The sequence below is a fragment of the Diabrotica virgifera genome, chromosome 9, assembly GCF_917563875.1.
Source record: "Diabrotica virgifera virgifera chromosome 9, PGI_DIABVI_V3a".
Classification (NCBI taxonomy): domain Eukaryota; kingdom Metazoa; phylum Arthropoda; class Insecta; order Coleoptera; family Chrysomelidae; genus Diabrotica; species Diabrotica virgifera.
In genome coordinates this window covers 216,085,504-216,106,164 of record NC_065451.1, presented here as the reverse complement: position 1 = coordinate 216,106,164, position 20,661 = coordinate 216,085,504, and the positions used below count along the sequence as shown (strand labels likewise).

The following is a 20,661-nucleotide window of genomic DNA, read 5'->3' as shown; positions in this document are numbered from 1 at the left end:
GGTCTTTACCCTACCATACGAGCCCACTTGTCACACCGTTCTAACGATATCTCATTTTCGTTACTTCTATGTCAGTGCCTTTTGTCCTGTTTCTGATGCTCTTCATTTTTTTATTGTCTCGCAGTGAAATTCTCAGAACTTCTGCTTATATTTGCACAATTTTTAGTAACAATACAGAAAGGAAAGCCCATAATTAATTGTTGCATTCATCATCATTAGTAACAATGTTTTATTTAAATATGATTAGTTAAAGTGTCCCCTATGAAGGTGTACTGGGTGTTTTTGTTCAGCAGTGTACACAAACAAATCAAAATCTAACGTGAGTTCAAAAGTGGTAGTACACATTTTATCGAGACCAAAAAACCAAACTCCAAAGGTGAAGAACGATCGGTTTAAATACTCCTCATAATTATCCGATAAGAAACAATCAGCCGGTTGCTTTAATTTATATAACGTGACAAATAAATTAATTATTAAACGATTTGATGTTCTTTAAATACAGCTATTACGATTTAAAATTACTGTGGAAAGTGTGTGCTTAATAAGCATGACTTCCGTCTAAAAATAGGGTTCTGATTGCGATATTTAAAAAAAAATTGTATAAGTACTTCGTAAAATATATTCCTGCAGCTGCAAATGATGAATGCTTTTGGAGAAGAAAGGAACTAGGAAGTGACTATTATATTCTGTCTCCTATGTAGTGATGTTGAAAAAGTAACTATTCGTTACAAAGTACTCGTTACTTACGAATACCGAAAGTAACGATTAAGTACTATAATACAGAGAGGCAAATCGTTACTATGATTACTCTGATTACTTCGTTACTTCGTACCAATCGTATCAGAGCGAGTAACGACTATTAGACCAGGGCGCATCTGTAAAAATATTAGTACATTTGGACGTTGAGAGGTGACTCAAATTTTCTTGCAGAAATTGTTTGAAAATAGCTCAAATAATAATATTTGAGTTATCCTCCCTCTCAAAAAGGTCCGGAACATTGTTTAAATAATCAAACTGTCAAAAAATGAACGAAAAATTCGATTTTTCTCTTGGTTTTTTTATTGTAACTTTAAAAGTGTTCATTTTCGAGAAACGTTGTACTAACATAAAAGTTGTATAATTAAATTTCCTACAATATAGAATTGGTTAAAAATTTAAAAAATAGTCACCCTTGTTGCAAAATAGCAATAATTTCGAAAAACCATACAAAAACAAGTATTCGCATTTTACGTTTATCAACCATTTATGCTACACTTAGGACATTCATATTTCACCCAGAAAAACTTTATGATACAGTACAATAATACTGTTAATTTGATAAGATCAGTTTAATAGATTTTGCAAAATAAATTTTGCAATCCAGCTTTCGCAAAAAAAATTCATTTTTTTAAAATGTTACAGGACTGAAAATAAAGCAGATAGCAAGTTGAAATTTATTTTGCGTATAGAAGTCTACTGTATCTTTCATTTGCAATTTGCAAAATTAAAATCGATTAACTACCACGGCGTCAGGAATTTTTTTAAATAAACATTAATTATTGGTGCTACGCACAGGACAGCGGATAGTTTGCTCTGATTGGGCATTCAAATGACCTTTGATAATGATTGATACATTTTAATTTTTATTACATTTCGATATAAATAAATAGATTTGTTTATTGCAAAATAAAAGCACATACTCTATCCTTTGAAATAACAATTTTTTTAGCAAAACTTTTCTTTGTTCATATATTTTAACTTAGAGAATAAAAGTTTATTATTTTTAAACATATGCAATTGTTTAAACAATATTTCACAAACAATAATAAAATTAGTTTGATTTTTGTGGAATTAAAATATTAAAATACAACAAAATATAGATTAAGAAAATAATATATTAGATAAAGATTGGAAAAAATTTTGGTGGAAATTAACTTGTGTGAATCGAACACCGCTGTCCTGCGCTGCGCGTAGCACCAAAAATTAAGGTTTACTTAAAAAATTTCCTGACGCCGTGGTAATTAATCGATTTTAATTTTGCAAATTGCAAATGAAAGGTACAGTACACTTCTATAAGCAAAAAGAAAATTCAACTTGCTATCTGCCTTATTTTCAGTCATGCAACATTTACAAAAAAGGAATTTTTTTTGCGAAAGCTGGATTGCAAAATTTATTTTGCAAAATCTATTAAACCGATCTTAATGGAATTTACAGTGTTGATTTACTATATCATAAAGTTTTTCTGGGTAAAATATGAAGGTCCTAAGTTTAGCATAGAATGGTTGAAAAACGTAAAATTCCAATACTTGTTTTTGTATGGTTCTTTTCGCAATTATTGCTATTTTGCAACAAGGGTGACTATTTTTTAAATTTTTAACCAATTCTACATTATAGAAAATTTAATTACGCAACTTTTATATCATTACAAGTTTTCTCAAAAATGAATAGTTTTAAAGTTATAATCAAAAAACCAATAAAAAAATCGAATTTTTCCTTCATATTTTGACATTTTGATTATTTAAACAATGTTCCGGACCATTTTGAGTGGGAGGATAACTCAAATATTATTATTTGAGTTATTTTCAAGCAATTTCTGCAAAAAAATTAGAGTCACCTCTCAACGTCCATCTAAAAACAGATGCGCCCTGGACTATATTGTATCTACTTTTATTACTTTGATTACTCTGATTACTTCGTACCAATCGTATCAGAGCGAGTAACGACTATTGTATCTGCTTTGATTACTTTGATTACTTCGTACCAATTGTATCAGAGCGAGTAACGACTATTATATCTGCTTTGATTACTTTGATTACTCTGATTACTTCGTACTTCGTGAAGGTCGTTATTATATCGGAATACCTATACAAAATACCTACCTACTGAGAAATACTATTCTTGATATGATTACAGGTACTCAAATACAAAAGTAATCATAGTAATCAAAGTAACGACTACTGTAAATGATTACTTTATACAAAATACCTACCTAATGAGAAATACGATTTTCGATATGATTACCGGTACTCAAATACAAAAGTAACAAAAGTAATCATAGTAACGAATACTGTAAATGATTACTTTATACAAAAGTAACGATTTGTAACGAATACTCGAAAGTAACTATAATCAACATCACTACTCCTATGGCGCTGCAGTCCAAATCGAGCCATGGCCTTCCACAGTATCCGCCATCCGCCTTTAAGTATCTCTATCCCTGGCTGTTCTCCTCCAGTTCTCCACTTTCAATATCTCTTTTCTTTAGTATGACTTTTATAATGTATCATTATGGCAGCTACACTTCTAGCAGAGTGATTACCGCCCTCTTTGGGTTCTTCAAATTCATTTGGCAAGAGGAATCAGTCCACATTAACATTTTGGTTTTACAATTGGTTGTGTGACTTGGCAGCTTCTACAATATTTCTCCATCCGTTCCTGTTTTTGCTTATGGTTATCCATTCTCAACTGCCATCTTCTTAAGGTCCTCAATTATCTAGTTCTGCCATCTGATTTTGGGTCTTCCTCGTGGTCTGCCCTGATACTGGTCTCCATGTGGTGATTCTCTTGATAACTGCTACTGGATTTCTTCTTTCTATATGTTCTAGCCATCTGAGTTTTCTTCTCCTTCCAAAAGTTCTCTTACTTCGTTCGTAGGTCATCAGTTTTCTAAATTCATCAGTTTTCTACCTAAGTTTAGTGCAGTGACGGCTCGTCAGGGTCGGCAGTGCCGACCCACACATTTATGGACACATTATAGATTTTTTAAAGATTTAATTTAATCGGAGTTGATGATATTCGTTTCTGTGAAATAAAAAATATATCTGTGAGATAATACAGACTAAATTTTATTTATTGTTTTTAAAAGTCTTCGATCCCGATACGTTAGTTAAGTGATCCCTGTGCGCTGTGCGTAAGAGACTTTTCAAATTAATGATCCTATAGCCATGCACCCGCACTCAATTACGATTGTGTGAATTCTTATTATAAAGCCCGGCACGGCATGCCGTCCCCAGATCGAGGATTTGCTATATAATAAGAAGCTATGGAATATTAGCCGATAGGCAACCAATTATGCATTCTCCGTACTTATTTAAATGGCAAGTACGGCAGCGGGTACCTCTGCCGAGGCCGAGCGGTGATATACAAACGGCAGAAAGGCACGTACGTAGCCACGTATTGCCTTGCTAGCGCGCCCGGGATAATTATGAAATAGGTACCTAAGTAGTTTTACGTCGTTTAATTATTAATACATATTATTATTGATATTGTAATTCTTTTAAGTTGTTAGGAATTACCATTTAGGGGACAGGATGTATCGAAGCATTCGTTAAATCAAGTTACTTATAGAGAACAAATAAAATTGTTTAACAAATACGATCTGGAATTTTCTAATTTATTTTCTGACTCGAAGAATATACCGGCGTACCTAAAACAGCACAGAATGAAAGAATCAATTAGTAGTTACATTTTGATCCTTTTCGGTAGAAGTAGACGAAACTACTGATAGAGGTAACATGTCATTCACAAGTATCAATAATTGTTCTTCGATACGCGTTACGTCTAAATTTATGAGAGGTTGTTAGGTTTTCAGACGTGAGTAGAAGCCATAAGACAGAATATATTTTTGGTGTTTTAATTTAAAGGATAGATTAAATTTTTTGATATCAAAAATAAATTGGTAAGGCAAATTTACGACGGGGCTGTCTTGATGTCCAGTGAATTGTATGGTCTCCGGACAGAAGTTAAAACAATTGCACCAGGCAAAACTATTATTTACTCACTGTTATAAGTCATTGACCTCTTTGACTATTCAAAATTTAAAAGATACGCCAAAGAATTTTCAAGATATCTATTAGACAAGTTCATTAAAAATTATCCATAATTTTTTAATCAAATTAAATAAGAAAATGAATTAACAGTTTTATATTCTGATCCAAATATTTTCGGAAGGTGGGATAAGTTAGACTATGTATAATTTTATATACTGCAATTCATTAGGTACAACAAACTGTTCCCGAAATTAATAAATTATTGTGCTCAAATGTGAGCAAATTCTGTCTCAAATGAACGGGATTTCTCTTGTCTCAAAAGAGTCAAAACGTATTGTCGAAACACCATGAAACAGGAGAGAATGTCAAACTTGTCTCAAATGTCGATAGAAAAAAATTTTTAAAATCCCTCCAAAACAATAATAAATTTTACAATTACATACATTATAACCCATTTTGCTACTTCGAAACAACATAGACTAGAGTTAGTTTATAAACAGGTATAGTTTCTAAATTTATAGGAAAAAAATCAAAAAGAATAAAAAAAAAAACAAAAACCAAAGATCTATGAAATTGAAGCCTTTGGAGACAAAACCTTGCCGACCCTGTCCCTAAAGCCAAGAGCCGCCACTGGTTTAGTGGGCCAGCTATTCTCCGAATTATTTTTCTCTCCAAATTCCTTCTGCCCTAGCATCTCTTCACCTATATTCGAAATGGATTCTATTAAAGATTTCCACAATTCCTCTCTGTTATTTGCTTCTGTTACATCATCTTTTGGGGTTGTCTCATATTACTCCTTTAGTTCCTCTCTTTACTCCTCTTTACTTCTTCATGTTTTATGTATAATTTTGTTTGCTTTACTTGTTATTTTCAATCATCTGAATATTCTATGGGTTGATTTACAAGAAAGATTTTCTGATATACAACAAATTGATTTCCCAGCATGGATGATGCAGCCAATGTTAGTGGATTTGTCTGATATATCAAATATGCAGTAGTATCAAGAAGAACTCGCATAATTGAAAAATGATGAGACAGCAAAAACTGTATTTAATTTAAAAGAAGCGATGGCATGGCTTTATGGAGAAACAGAAATCAAATACTCAAATTCAACCAAATGTGCAAGAATAGCTATTTTTATAACAAGGGAGGATAGTGCTACTTTTCCTCCCAAGAATGAAGTTTACTGCCCGACGCGTAGCGGAGGGCAGTAATCATTCAAGGGAGGAAAAGGCACTTTACTCCCATGTTATACATATGGCTTTTCCACCTTCCTCAAATAACAAGTCATTTTTCATTTTTACTTAATTTATTTATGTAACTAACAAAATTTATTAGAACTTAAACTAACAAGTAGGTACAATATAACTGTCAACTGTCAAATATAAGTCAAATTATTAATGTCTTCTTCTTCTTCTTGTGCCACTCCTATCGGAGATTGGAAATCATCAAGGCTACCCTGACTTTGTTTACAGCTGACCTAAAAAGTTCATTAGTGGTGCAGCCAAACCACTCTCTCAAATTCCGCATCCACGACATTCTTCTACGGCCTGGATTCCGTTTTCCTTCTATTTTTCCTTGCATTATATTTTGAAGTAATGCGTATTTATGACCTCTCATCAGGTGACCCAAATACTCGAGTTTTCTTCGTTTTATCGTTAATAAAATTTCTGGGTCTCTTCCTATCCTTCGTATTACTTCAAGATTTGTGATTCTTTCAACCCAACTTATCTTCAGCATTCGACGGTAGCACCACATCTCGAAACTTTCAATATTTTTTATGTTGTTCTGTTTGAGAGTCCAGGCCTCTACACCGTATAATAGCGTGTTAAATACGTAGCCACTTAGCATTCTTAATCGTAGAGGTAGATTATTAATGTAAACATTGTTAAATCAAAACAACAATTTACTGTTTTTACTATTCTGCAAAATACAGGGTGTTTTATAAATAAACGTTAAAATGTATAGATACTTACGTAATAGAAAATAGATATTATACACGGCGTCAATAAGTTATATTTCATGAATGGAATACCATGACGTCACTTTTACTTTTCCTCCCTAGCGAGGAAAAGTACAACTTTGCTCCCTACAATCAGGTCCGGAAAAGTATATTTTCGGTAGAGGTAGGTGGAAAAAAATTATTTTTCTGGCGGGGGACACAAGAACATTAGAAAGTCTAAGGGAGCAAGACACAAAAATAGTTAGAAAACACTTATCTACACGTATAATTATTGCATTTTCATAAATAAAAAATAATAGTGTATTATCAAAATAACTGAGACCATTAATCTGCTTGGTATTCAGTAAACTATATTTTTATAAATAAAACATTACCTGTTATAGATTTTAGACATTTTGTTTGAAAAAACTTTAGATCACTACACACTACAATATCGTGTACGTAAAATAGCCAAAGATAAAGTAAAAATGATTTCGAAATCGAAAAAAAATTTATCAGGTAAAGAGGTACATCTTATCTACTATAATTTATTTGATTATTACACAAGAGAAGAGGAAAATATTTTAGTTTATATTAATATGGAATAGATTTAATTTCGATATTCGTCGCCATAGCAACGAAATTTTGACTTTTGGTAAAGTAAACTATTGACAACCGAATGATACCAATTTGAGTACCATTTATAGTAGTACCAGCTATCTAAGAGACTCATGTGAGTACCATTTATAGTCTTACCAGCTATCTAATAACCTCATTAATATTAATGCAGTTCAGTGGGATAATTTGTTCGAGGTGTGGAATTCGATAAACAAGGGATCTACCTGTTTTAAAACTGATCCCTAGTTTATATAATTTCACACCTCGAACAATACCACCCCGCTGGGCTGAATGTTAATGAGTCTCTTAGATATCTGGTCCTACTGTACTACCAATGGCTCATTTAGTTAAAAAAGCTAACGAAAACCGCTTAATTCTTTTTGTAGCATTTACCGACTTCTAGAAAGCATTTGTTTACGAGCTCAAAGCAATTTTCAGAGCTGTTTTTTTACATTTGTCGCCATACTTAAAGTGAGAATCAAACAATAATTGGCTTAAAATACCTCCCCGTTTTATTGCTTTGTTTATTTTGAATTCATTGGATCTTTGGCCTCCCACTTATATTTTTCCTCTGGCTATATTGTATGTACTTTCTATGATTCCGGTTAATGTTTTAGGTACTTTTAGTTGTTCCAGACATTTCCATATTTTTCGTGTCAATCGAATCAAATGCTGCCTATACTTTAGGTCAATAAAAGTCAAGTATGTATAGTTCTTTTCCTTCTTCTCGTTGTCATTTGTCTGCCTATGAGGCCTAATTGTTGTCTGTTCTTTTTCCAATTTTGGTCCAACGTACTTTTCTCTATTATAAATGTATATAGTTTATAGCTAACTTGGACTAGTTAGCTGGACTAGATCTGTAGTTTTCACATTGGGTTTCTTCTCCTTTTTTATGTATTGGTACGATTACATCATTTTCTCGTTCCTCAGGCATCTTTTGATTCTTCCAAGCTTCTTTACAAATGTTCCCTTTCCTCCTAGATACTTTATCACTTATGACGAAATTTTGTTCTCCCTAACACGCTTTTCCTGTTTTGATTCTATTTATGGCTTCGTCCATTTCCTCTCCTGTTATCTCCGGTAAGCTTTCCACTAGTTCTTCTTTCTCTAAGTATTCTGTCAGTTCGCTTCCAAATATTCTGTAAAATGTTCGTTTCAAGCTTACAATATTCCTATTTTCTCCGTTTTTGGTTGACTATTTTTGTCTTTTATTGCTCTTACTTATTTCTTTTCTTTTGTTGCGTTTTAACCTCTGGGAACATCCATAAACTACGTCGTTGAAAAAGGGGAGGGTGGTATTTGCTTATTACGACGCTATACGACAGGGGGAAGGGGCCATGAGTGCACATCCGGCGTCGTTTGATGTTCAAGAATATAAAAAATATACCCTATTGTAGGATTAAAAAGAATTAGTAGGTATATTACTTTTATCGCATACTTTTCATTTCGTTTTTATCACTCACAGCCTTAATAATGTTGCTAGCAGTTTTCTACAGAATAACAAACAATAAATCATTGTTCTATGTATTTAAACAAACGCTTCTATACAGAACAACGTCTGGAAGCAATAAATATTAAACTATTCATTTATTTACTGAACACTCTGTGTGAAATAATTATTCTACAAGAATGAATAGAAATAAAATATTCTATTTTATTTAGTTAGTACATTGTATTTATACTTAATAAAAAAAAATGGTTTTGAAATCAAAACAAAATAAGTATCAAGATTTATATGATGCAGTTACGAAAACATAGGAACTCCGATCATAGTATTGTCTTTTCTCTCAATAAAGCTAATTAGTTGTACAGTGGATTGAGAGAAAAAAGTACGCGGATATTAATGAGCTACATAGTAATACTGATTTTGGATATATTCGTAAATAAACTTTGATAGCTAACTTTAAAAAATCCAGAAATAACATGGAATTTAAAAAAAATCACTAAAAAGGGGTTATGAGTTGCAATCGCGACGTCGGTATGAGGGGGGAGGTCAACTGTAAACGACGCTTTACGACGGAAAGGGGAGGGTATTAAAAAGTCCAAAATTTTTACGACGTAGTTTATGGATGTTCCCTACTATATACGAGTCCAGAATTTTCTATTTATTTTTATATCCTTCGTTCAAGCTACCTCCAAAGTTTTCCCAGCTTTTTCTTTTTGCCATTTTTACTGTTCTTTTTGCTATGTTTCTCTTTGTAATTCATTCTTATCACTTCTTACCTCTTCTCTTAAAATGTTTATTAAATTTTCTTATTCCGCATACTTCTTCTGACTTATAGGTTATTGTTCTTTTGCATATTGTCCACTTTTCTTCGATATTTCTTTGGATTTCTCCTCTTTCTAATTTTTGGAACTCTTCGTTTGTTCTTCTTTAGCTTATAATTGCTATTTTTCGGTACTCAGTTTTATCTCCTTTTCTTCCTGTTCTTGTTATACATTCTGCTTCAACGAGCATATGACTCGAATCCTATTCCTGCTTCTCTTCTTTAAATTTTTTTTATTGTCTTTGTTAGTTCTTTCGTCTATTTCGTATATATTTTTAAAAATTAACATATGTTAATTACCTATTAATCACTGTAATTTGATTCAAATGAGAAGTCTCATACAACTGCAATAAATTGTCGTATGAATAGTAATTTGTGTTGTTTTACTTGTTTCCTTGAGAAATTCACGATCACTTAATAAAAAACTTGCAAATTAACTAAAACTGGCCGTGATCTTCGTACTTGTGTTTGCATAATCTATTATACAGATTTATTTTATTATTCGGCCAAAAATAGCAACAAATAAGATTCAAAGTTTATAGTGAGGAAATTATAAACAAGCAAAAGCACCTAGAAAATATCGTTAGAAACAATACTTCATAAATGCACTATAAAACAAATCATGTGTTTATAGAAGATGGCTTAAATGGAAAAATAGCTGAAACGAGACAAATAGCACCAGCTATAATTAATAGAATAAGAGAGAGATCACTATAGTGCAGTCACTGAAGGTTTTCACCTCCGATTTCGTTGAACCCCCATCGATTTTCATGAAAATTGGTGAGTAATTAGAGGATACCTCAAGGAACAAAGGTGACATGATGCCAATTTGCGCTTTTATCCTGGGGGTGGATGCCACCCCTTCTCGAGGGTGAAAATTATTTTATTAAAAATAATACCTTAAGTCGATAGAGGGACAAATTATAAGTAAAATTTGTTATATAAAGTTATTAAAATAAATCAACACTTTTTGAGTTATTAAAGACCAAAGATTTTATTTTTTCATAAAGAAATGCATGTTTTAAATCGGTTTTTCACGTATAAATCAAACACTATAAGCTTTTACAAAAAAGTTATTATTACTAAAATTGAAGATAATAATAAATTGAATACATTCCTCACATAAAGAACTAAACTAATGTTAGTTCAAAGTGATTTATTGGCAATTGAATGTGTATTTTTTTCGACCAGTACTCAAATCTAAGTATTCAAGCTTAAATAACGGGAAAACGATGCAATGTATAAAATATTCCTGCTAAACATTTGCCAAAGTACTTCGGAATACCTATCAAATGAGCTTCAGAACAAGGTAATATCGTCAAAATTAAGCAAGTTATAATGAAAATAAAAGAACCGTTTCGAATTTTTTAGGAAAAAGTGAAAAATAAAACATACGCCATTTCTACAAAAATTAAAATTTATAGTAATCCTTACAAAAACTTCTTTATATTAGCATAAGTAATGTTTTTGATAATTTTGACCGGTATAGAATGCATATTTTTTAAAAAAAGATATGATTTAAAAAAATCATAATTTTTAAAATATTGTATTTTTCATATTCTTTTGATAATAACTCCAAAAATACTCAATATACGTAAAAAATTATATATAACCCAATTTTAGTTTTCTCTGTGCCAAATATTTTACCTGTTTTACTATTTCTATAGGGTAAAAAATAACCGAGATAGAAACGTTTAAATCTTAAATTTTGCTGTGGAAACCATGCAACCAGGGTCATTTAACCTTTTATTTTTAAAAAAGTAAGCGGCCTAAAAGATTAGATACAACGTGCTTAAATGTCGTTTAGAATTATCTTTCATACAGTTTTTAGATGAACCTGATGTCGTAAACACGAACGGAGTTATTAAAAAAAAACAGACATTTTTTGGAAAAATTTTTAAAAGATAAATTTTGAAAAAAATTTGGAGCATAAATTTTAACGCTATCAACATGTTCGGGGGCTCATTGAATAGATATTTTTAAGTACTTTGACAAATGTTTAATAAGTTTATGTTATAAAATGCATCATTTTCCCGTTATTTCAGCTTGAATACTTAGAGTTTTTTACTCGCCGAAAAAAATATACATTCAGTTACATATAACTCACTTTTACTTAACATTAAAAGGTTTTTGTAGTAAGGAGTTTATTTCATTTTTCATTAGCTTCAATTTTGATAATTATAACTTTTTTGTAAAAACTTACACTTTTTGAGTTATTGATGAAAAATTGGTTAAAAACATGTATTTTTCTCAAGAAAAATTAAAATCTTTGATCTTTAATAACTCAAACAGTTTTGATTTATTTTAATACCTTTATATAACAAATTTTGCCTGAAATTTGTCCCTCTATCGAATTATGAGGTTATTTTTAATAAAATAATTTTCACCCCCGCGAAAGGGTGGCATCTACCCCCAGGGTAAAAGCGCAACTTGGCACCATGTCACCTTTGTTCCTTGAGATATCCTCTAACCACTCACCAATTTTCATGCAAATCGATGGAGGTTCAACGAAATCGGAGGTAATAGCTCATATTCACCTTCAGTGACTCCACTACTAGTAATAGAGAAGTAAAGAAGAAAAAGAGATAACATAAAGGCTTTGACTTAATCGGTCATTTGTGCTGAGAAAGTCAATAGCAAACTCGCTCAATAGAGATCAATTTTATGATTTTGCAAACAATAAGAAAAAATGTATAGAACCGTGAAAAAGTACTTTTAATGACTTTTAATGAACAGAAAATCGGATTGATCACAAAATTGTTGATTCTTGCAGCTCGATACAGTTCTTTATAACAGCTCCTTCGAAATTTAGACTGGCCAACCTTTGTAACGAAGATGAAGAGCGCTTAAAGAATAAGAAAACATAATTACTCCAAGTGTTCAGCACTATGTATGGCGACAGACAAAAACAAAGAGGAGGAAAGAAAGTCACCATCTGTTAATTAAAATTTCTATAAATAATACAATGTTATATGACAATGATCATTAAGAAAACTAAAGTGATGACAATCCGAAAAAACCAGAATTACCCCAGGCTGTGGGTGAAAAATAGGTCGATTTCAGGATATAATTCAGGAATTTTTGAAACCTATCAGGTGTTGTAAAGGACGATGCCAGGAATAACTTCTACTAAAATGTAACCAAAAATATTGTGCGCTTTTTTTTTAATTGCGATTTCCTTTTGTCAAATTTGCAATTTTTAATGATTTTTAATTTTGCAGCTTAGGATATTGATTTTAGAGAAAAACTTTTTAATAGAAAGTTGTAGTAAATTAAAAAACCTACAATTTGAGGTACGGTAAGTTTAATTTGGTTAATTGGTTATTGCAAAACAGCCTGCGAAAAGTCCAAAATGGCCGTTTTTTACAATTGAATTATTTATTGTACAAATAATTTTTTTATTTTTTAAAGCTTTAAAATGAAGATCTTTCAATTCCAAACATAAAAAAAAATTGAAAAGCCAGATTAACGAATTTGTTGCTTAGATATTATAAATTGTTTATCCCAAGAGGTCAAATGTCGAAGGCTATAACTTTTTGAAAAAAAAAATCGTAGAGAGTTGGTGAAACATCTAATCTCCTTCTAAAGACTTATATTTTCATATTCTGATGTAAATAAATGCGTAAAACATTTTTAAACCTCCAATTTTTGGGTTTGAAAATAAGGGGGCAAATTTCGTTATAAACATTTAGAGCTGAAGCGGCCCTGCACATCCTATGAGTTTTTAACTTACAGATTATTGTTGCTGAAGATGAAACAAAGATTTATAAAAAATAAAAAATTTCCACGACCAACTGAAGCCGAGATAATTTTTGGGTTTGAAAATAAGGGGGCAAATTTCATTATAAACATTTAGAGCTGAAGCGGCCCTGTACATCCTATGAGTTTCTAACTTACAGATTATTGTTGCTGAAGACAAAACGAAGATTTATAAAAAAATAAAAATTTTCTACAACCAACTGAAGCCGAGATAATTGTTTTTTTTTTTAAGTCGTAGTGCCTTTATTTATAACAATTAAGAAATTATTTTACAGCCATTGACTAAAGAAAGACTTATATATCTTAAAATAAAAATTATTATAAAATATAATTGCATTTAATCATTAAAAATTATTTTTAAAATCGGTGCATTTGCGAGCATCCGAATTTTGCAAATCGCCCGGCTCGCTTCAAATCCGCGCAGTCGGAAAGTTTTTACGTAACTTGTATTAAATTTTGACAGAAAACAATTTAATAATATTACCATTATAATATACAGTCTATTTACCACTATATTTGTTTTTCTTGATAAACTTTTATATGTGAAATTTCATTTCTGAAGAAATAATATTACAAAAATGATACATATATATGAAATATATAACTATATTTTTAATTTTTTCATTGTTATATAAATATAATAATAATAATGTTACTTCTTACTATAATACAGGGTGTCCCGGAAAATAGTGCGTTCCTTGAAGGTATAGGTAGAAGGCACCATGTAGAACAAAAAACTCTTATAACATTTTTTTCTAAATGCAACCGTTTGACCAAAAAATTAAAATGTATTTTGGTATGTAAATTTAAATCTGACAACTATGTGCGGTACGCAAATTTAAGCATAGACAGTCTCATGTAAATAGATAGAAGATACTAAAAACAGATAGTTTTAAAGAATCCTGTTTAGTGTTTAGTGTCAATGCGAAAATGTTTTCGAATAGTGAGTGTATTACCTATTATATTATTACCTATGAATGGTGTTTGTGAAAGGTTACTTGAAACATCTATTCGGTATAATAATTATTTTCAAGTAAGTACAACTTAGTTATTTCAGTTCACAAGTAAACAAATTACTGAGACATTATCTGGTGTATTTAAGTTCCACTGTAAACTATTAAAACTATGTAATTCAGTTAAAGCCCTCAGCAGTACTCAGCATTCAACCCATTTAAACCTTACTAAATACATAATACTAGTTTAGTTAAAAGACGTGTTTTTATGTTAAAAGATGTGTAATTCGTTTAAAATTATGCAATAGGTATTTCAATACATTTCAAAAGAAAATAATTTTAGTAAACAAATCGTAAATACATAAGTATTACCTACTATTAGGTTGGATTATTTTAAATACTGTTAATCACAATCACAAACGAGTTCTTATTATGTTATTATGCCGTAGTGCGTACGATGTTGCCAGTTTATTAAAATTTCCAAACATTAAAATACAGCTATATGGAAAACAATGTTAACTTTTTTTTTGGAAACGGTTAACTTTAGAAAAAAATGGTATAGGACTTTTTTGTTCCAAATTGTGTATTCTCTCCATACCTTAAAGGAACGCACTATTTTCCGGGACACCCTGTATACATACAATATAAAACTTTTTCTTCTTGTAGTGACTATTCTTTTTGGATTTCACATATAAAAGTTTATCAAGAAAAACAAATACAGTGGTAAATATACTGTATATTATAATAGTATTAAATTGTTTTCTGTCAAAATTTAAGGCCGGCCGTTGTATGAAAGAGAGGTCCCCAAGTCGCAGTGCAACAGAGAGAAAAGATTCTTTCCCGAGAGATGCTGCCTCTATCGGAGAAATAACGCAATAGATATCTAAGCGAAGCCGCGGACTCCAGACTTTATAGTCAACTGATAGTTTAGTTTCAGTACAGATTGGTATGCAGGTGCGGTCTCGCTAAGATGACTCGAAATCGTTTTATATATGAGGTGCGAACTTTTCATTTTCTAGGAGGTTTAAGGACGGGGTCTCGCTGAAAATTTTATTCGGATAAATACTGTGCTCGTATCTCGTGGTAAAATCTAAACCAAAAGTATTTGAAAAATCTATTTCGCATATTGGTTCATCATAGTTTGTTACCTACTTCTCATGTCCCAATATTATAAAATTATACCAGGGAAGAACAATTATATCACTCAAATTTGTCTAATTGTCTAATTTAGAATGAAAATGTAATTAATGTTTAGAACATTTAATGAAAGCTTATAACCAAGGATGGTACTAAAGATGAGCAATTTGGTCCGTCGGTCTGCCTGACCGCGAATATAACTCCTCCGTCACTGTACCAGGTAGAATAGCGAATGAGGTGTCGAATGAAAGCCTATAATCCAAGGATGGTACTAAAGCTGATAAATTTGACCAAGGCTGTCTGTCCATCTGTCCGCCCGACCGCGAATGTAACTACTCCGTCATTATGCCAGGTAGAATGACAAATGAGGTGTCGAATGAATGGTTATAATCCAACGATGGTACTAAAGATAATCAATTTGGTCCGTCGGTCTGCCTGACCGCGAATATAACTCCTCCGTCACTGTACCAGGTAGAATGACAAATAAGGTTTCGAATGAAAGCTTATAACCGAGGATGGTACTAAAGATGAAAAATTTGACCAAGGCTGTCGGTCCATTTGTCCGTCCGACCGCGAATGTAACTTCTCCGTCATTATGCCAGGGAAAATGACAAATGAGGTTTCAAATGAACGATTATAATCCAACGATGGTACTAAAGTTGAGCAATTTGGTCCGTCGGTCTGCCTGACCGCGAATATAACTCCTCCGTCACTGTACCAGGTAGAATGACCAATAAGGTGTCGAATGAAAGCTTATAACCAAGGATGGTACTAAAGATGAGAAATTTGACCAAGGCTGCCTGTCCATCTGTCCGTCCGACCGCAAATGTAACTTCTCTCCGTCATTATGCCAGGGAAAATGACAAATGAGGTTTCGAATGAACGATTATAATCTAACGATGGTACTAAAGATGAGCAATTTGGTCCGTCGGTCTGCCTGATCGCGAATATAACTCCTCCGTTACTGTACCAGGTAGAATGACAAATGAGGTGTCGAATGAAAGCTTATAATCCAAGGATGGTACTAAAGATGAGCAATTTGACCAAGGCTGTCTGTCCGTCGGTCCGTCCGACCGCGAATATAACTCTTCCGTCACTATACCAGGTTGAATGACAAATGAGGTGTCGAATGAAAGCTTATAATCCAAGGATGGTACTAAAGGTGAGAAATTTGACCAAGGACTTCCGGTTTTACAAATGGGACCGGAAATACTGTTTTAAAGTCACCGGAATAGTAAAAGTGATATATTATTCGACGAACCTTCGCAAGGCGAGAACAAATATATACTTCCGGTTTCATGAGTGTCTTTCCGTCTGTCCTCCTACATACAACTCCTCCGTATTAATACAGATATAATGACAAATAATGAGGTTTCGAATAAAAGATTATAACACAAGGATGGTATTAAAGATGAGTAATTTAACATCGGACTTCAGTTTTAGAGTTGCAACCGCAAGTATCTGTTTTAAAGTGACTCAAAGTATGATATGAATGTAAATGAATATGATCCAAAATTAGTAAAATCGTATATGAATCGACGCAAAGTTACACGAAGAGTTAAAATATCGACTTCCAGTTCTACTTTCGATTACTTTGGATGAAAACCTAGGACTTACGAAGTCCAATTACTTGTTAACACATGCTCTTGTGAACATGAACGGAAAGAAATAACACGAGTAGCGTTCATCAGCAAATCATCAACGGCTGATAGCAAAACTCTACGAAACTATATATACGTTATAGTCTAAGATCCGAATATAGGTCGACCTGCACCCATCTGCTTTCCGGATGAGACATTTTTTTATTAAATTTCATACATAGACAAAAACGACTTGCATGGCTTGCCTATCAAATTCGTGTCATAGCTATCCTTAAGGTGGGGTGAGCTTAGAGTTTGAAATAAATATTTCAAGCATATTTTTTTGAATTTTTTTTGAACTTATAATAGAATTCTTAAAATCCCATGGACTGATCGGGTCACAAATGAGGAGGTCCTTACAGAAGAATGGGGAAAAACCGAGAAGTATTAACCACCATCAAATCTCAAAAGTTGGAATACTTTGGACACATTATGCGAAATGAATCCAGATATGCCCTCCTACAAGCCATTCTGCAAGGAAAAATATTTGGAAAGCGAGGTCCAGGAAGAAGAAGAACATCCTGGTTAAAGAACCTCAGAACCTGGTTCAACTCAACATATGTGAAGCTTTCCTGCATTGCTGCAGATAAAATAAAGATGCCATGCCATGGTGATCGCCAACATTCGTCACGGACAGGCACAGCAAGAAGAAGAGGATAGAATTATTTTATTTTTAAATTAAATAAGCATATTCACTATAATCGTTGATTGATATATTGGACGGCCTCTAATATCTCAATCAACGCTATAATTCAATGAATTAAAAAAAAATAAGGAAAAATATTAAAAAATAAGCCAACGCTCAGTGAATCATGTGAAACGAAAAGATCAAAAATATTTTATTAGCTTTATGAGTATTATGAGTTTATCGAGCATAACTCTGTCGAGTTTTTTCAGTTATAACGATTTTTGACTTTTTGGTATTACTCAGAAGTCAAAACAACCAAATTTTTGCTCACGAATGGGTGAAAATCAACATATTTATTATAATAAAAAATAAGCATAAACAAAAAAAATTGTATGTGCAATTTGTATGCACGTTAAAAATTCGGAAAAAATTCACATTCTTATTCCAGTCAAAACACAATAATTAACAAGTCGCTGATGTGGCATTTCGATCATCGACCGAGAAACACATTAAATTTTTATTACTGGTGTTGATAACGTGAACGGTATCAAATTCACATCGTGGGCAGCTGTATTGATTTTAAATAATAAAAAATGTGGCAGAGTCTCGAAGAGTTATAACGCCATTGATGATGATGATGACCAAATACTTTTGAAATTACAAAAATGAATAGGTTTTTTTGTATTACAATCAAGATTATCGTTTTCAGGACAAGCAATTATCATCACAAATAGGATGTTTTGAACAGAGTTATTCAAAGCAGAGTGCTGCATGCACGATTTTTGAAAGAACTCACAATTGGAATTCGATATTTGGTAATCGAAATTACAATTCATGCTTAAATTTAATTGCTAATCACTATTTTCGTACCAAAAACCGGTTTAATGGCGATAGCTATAATAGCCCTATCTATACCTATAACCCATCTGCACACTAATGGAACGCAGATTCAGATAGAGCGCGTTAAACAGTCTTGCTACCTGGGAACTATTATAAATAATGAGCAGTAGAGCAAAAAAGTTGAAAATGGTGGAGGTATTTAGCATCAACGGCTCTCCTTTAAAATCAATATGACGGCTAACCCTTCAGCGGAATTCAGTCGCAATTTTAAATTTACACCACTATTGACCTCCCCTAAAGGTTAGAATTATAAAATTTGGGGCAGCTCGGAAACAAGATTCAATTCAATAATTATGCTCCCCACCCCTTTTTAATATATTCCCGCTAACTCGGAAAATATCAACCGCACGAAAAAAATTGTCAAAAAGAAATAATTGTAGGAAATCATATTTGAAACAATTTTAAATATTCGTAAAAAAAATGAAAGAGATCAAAATTCAAAATTATGTAAAAGTTAATTCTATCTACTAAGTTCTATTTTTGTATTATAGGTACCTACATTTTTGTCGTAAAACTCATAATTAACGAGACAATTCAATAGTTATGCTCTAACTCTAACCTCTAACTGTCACTATTTCCCCCCATAACTTGGAAAATATCGACATCATAAAATAGTTATTTTCCTAACTAATGCGGAAAGTGATAATTTCACGCACGAGACGCCGTTGACCCGAACGACGCGATAGCGGAGTTCGGGCAGGCATTCGAGTGCGAGGAACACACTTTCCGCACGAGTTAGGAATAATATTTATTCTAGGGCCGTACGTTTGGAAAAAGGCACAAAAAATAGAGTTATATCAATTTTTATTTAGAAGTGAAAATACACAAATCAATTATTTGACAAGGTTGTCAAAAACAAACTTTCAATATTAGTTTATTGCATGTATTATAATATATTATAATGCAATATTACAAGGTATTTTACTTTCCCGCACGTCGTGCGTGAAAGTGGAACTTTCGGAAACGAAATGCGTGCGTGAATATTTAGTACCATGGTTGGATTATAACCGTTCACTGTACACTCGTCACCTCATCTGTCATTCTGCCTGGCATAATGACGGGGTAGTTACATTCGCGGTCGGACGGACCGATGGACAGACAGCCTTGGTCTAATTTCTCATCTTTAGTACCATCCTTGGATTATAAGCTTTCATTTGACACCTCATTTGTCATTCTACCTGGTACAGTGACGGAGGAGTTATATTCGCAGTCAGGCACACCGACGGATCAAATTTCTCATCTTTAGTACCATCGTTGGATTATAACCATTCATTCGACACCTCATTTGTCATTCTACCTGGCATATTGACGGAGTAGTTACATTCGCGGTCGGACGGACCGATGGACAGACAGCCTTGGTCTAATTTCTCATCTTTAGTACCATCCTTGGATTATAAGCTTTCATTCGACACCTTATTTGTCATTCTACCTGGTACAGTGATGGAGGAGTTATATTCGTGGTCAAGCAGACCGACGGACCAAATTGCTCATCTGTAGTACCATTGTTGGATTATAACCGTTCATTCGACCCCTCATGTGTCATTCTACCTGGCATAATGACGGAGTAGTTATATGCGCGGTCGGACGTACCGACGGACAGACAGTCTAAATTTCTCATCTTTAGTACCATCCTTGGATTATAAGCATTCATTTGACAACTTTATTCGGCAAAAATATTTCTTGGGGATTTTTTGTCCGGGATTTTTTGCGGGGATATTTTGTCAAAAAAAAATTGTGGGGATTATCTGTCCGGGATTTTTTGTGGGGATTATTTGTCCGGGGATTATTTGTGGGGATTATTTGTGAGGATTATTTGTGGGGATTTTTTGTCCTTGGATTTTTTGTCCGGGGATAATTTGTGGGGATTTTTTGTCCGGGATTATTTGTCCGGACCCCTAATAAACTCATATTTGTCAAGTACCGAAATTTCCTAAGGAAAGTTTCAAACGGGCCATTACGCTCCTGAATTTTTGATGTTTATTTAATTTTTTTCGTAGCGCCATCTTATACATAATTGCTACATTAACAGAGCTTAGATTCTTACAGATTCCTATACTTTTTGTGTATTA

The 20,661-nt window shown here is 32.7% G+C and overlaps 1 protein-coding gene across 5 annotated transcripts in view; it reads right to left on the bottom strand.

Moving 5' to 3' along the window:
* The window catches only part of LOC126891622 (fatty acid CoA ligase Acsl3), a 153,762-nt gene that overhangs the window by 113,055 nt on the left and 20,046 nt on the right, over positions 1-20,661 (bottom strand). For 2 of the 5 annotated variants that reach the window (XM_050660833.1, XM_050660838.1), the window contains exon 1: positions 7,086-7,242. The exons of the other annotated variants lie outside the window; for them this stretch is intronic. In XM_050660833.1, the coding sequence (XP_050516790.1) occupies positions 7,086-7,105 (20 nt within the window). In that variant the 5' untranslated portion in view covers positions 7,106-7,242. Of the gene's footprint in view, positions 1-7,085; positions 7,243-20,661 lie in introns of those variants that run through there. 5 annotated transcript variants of the gene reach the window in all.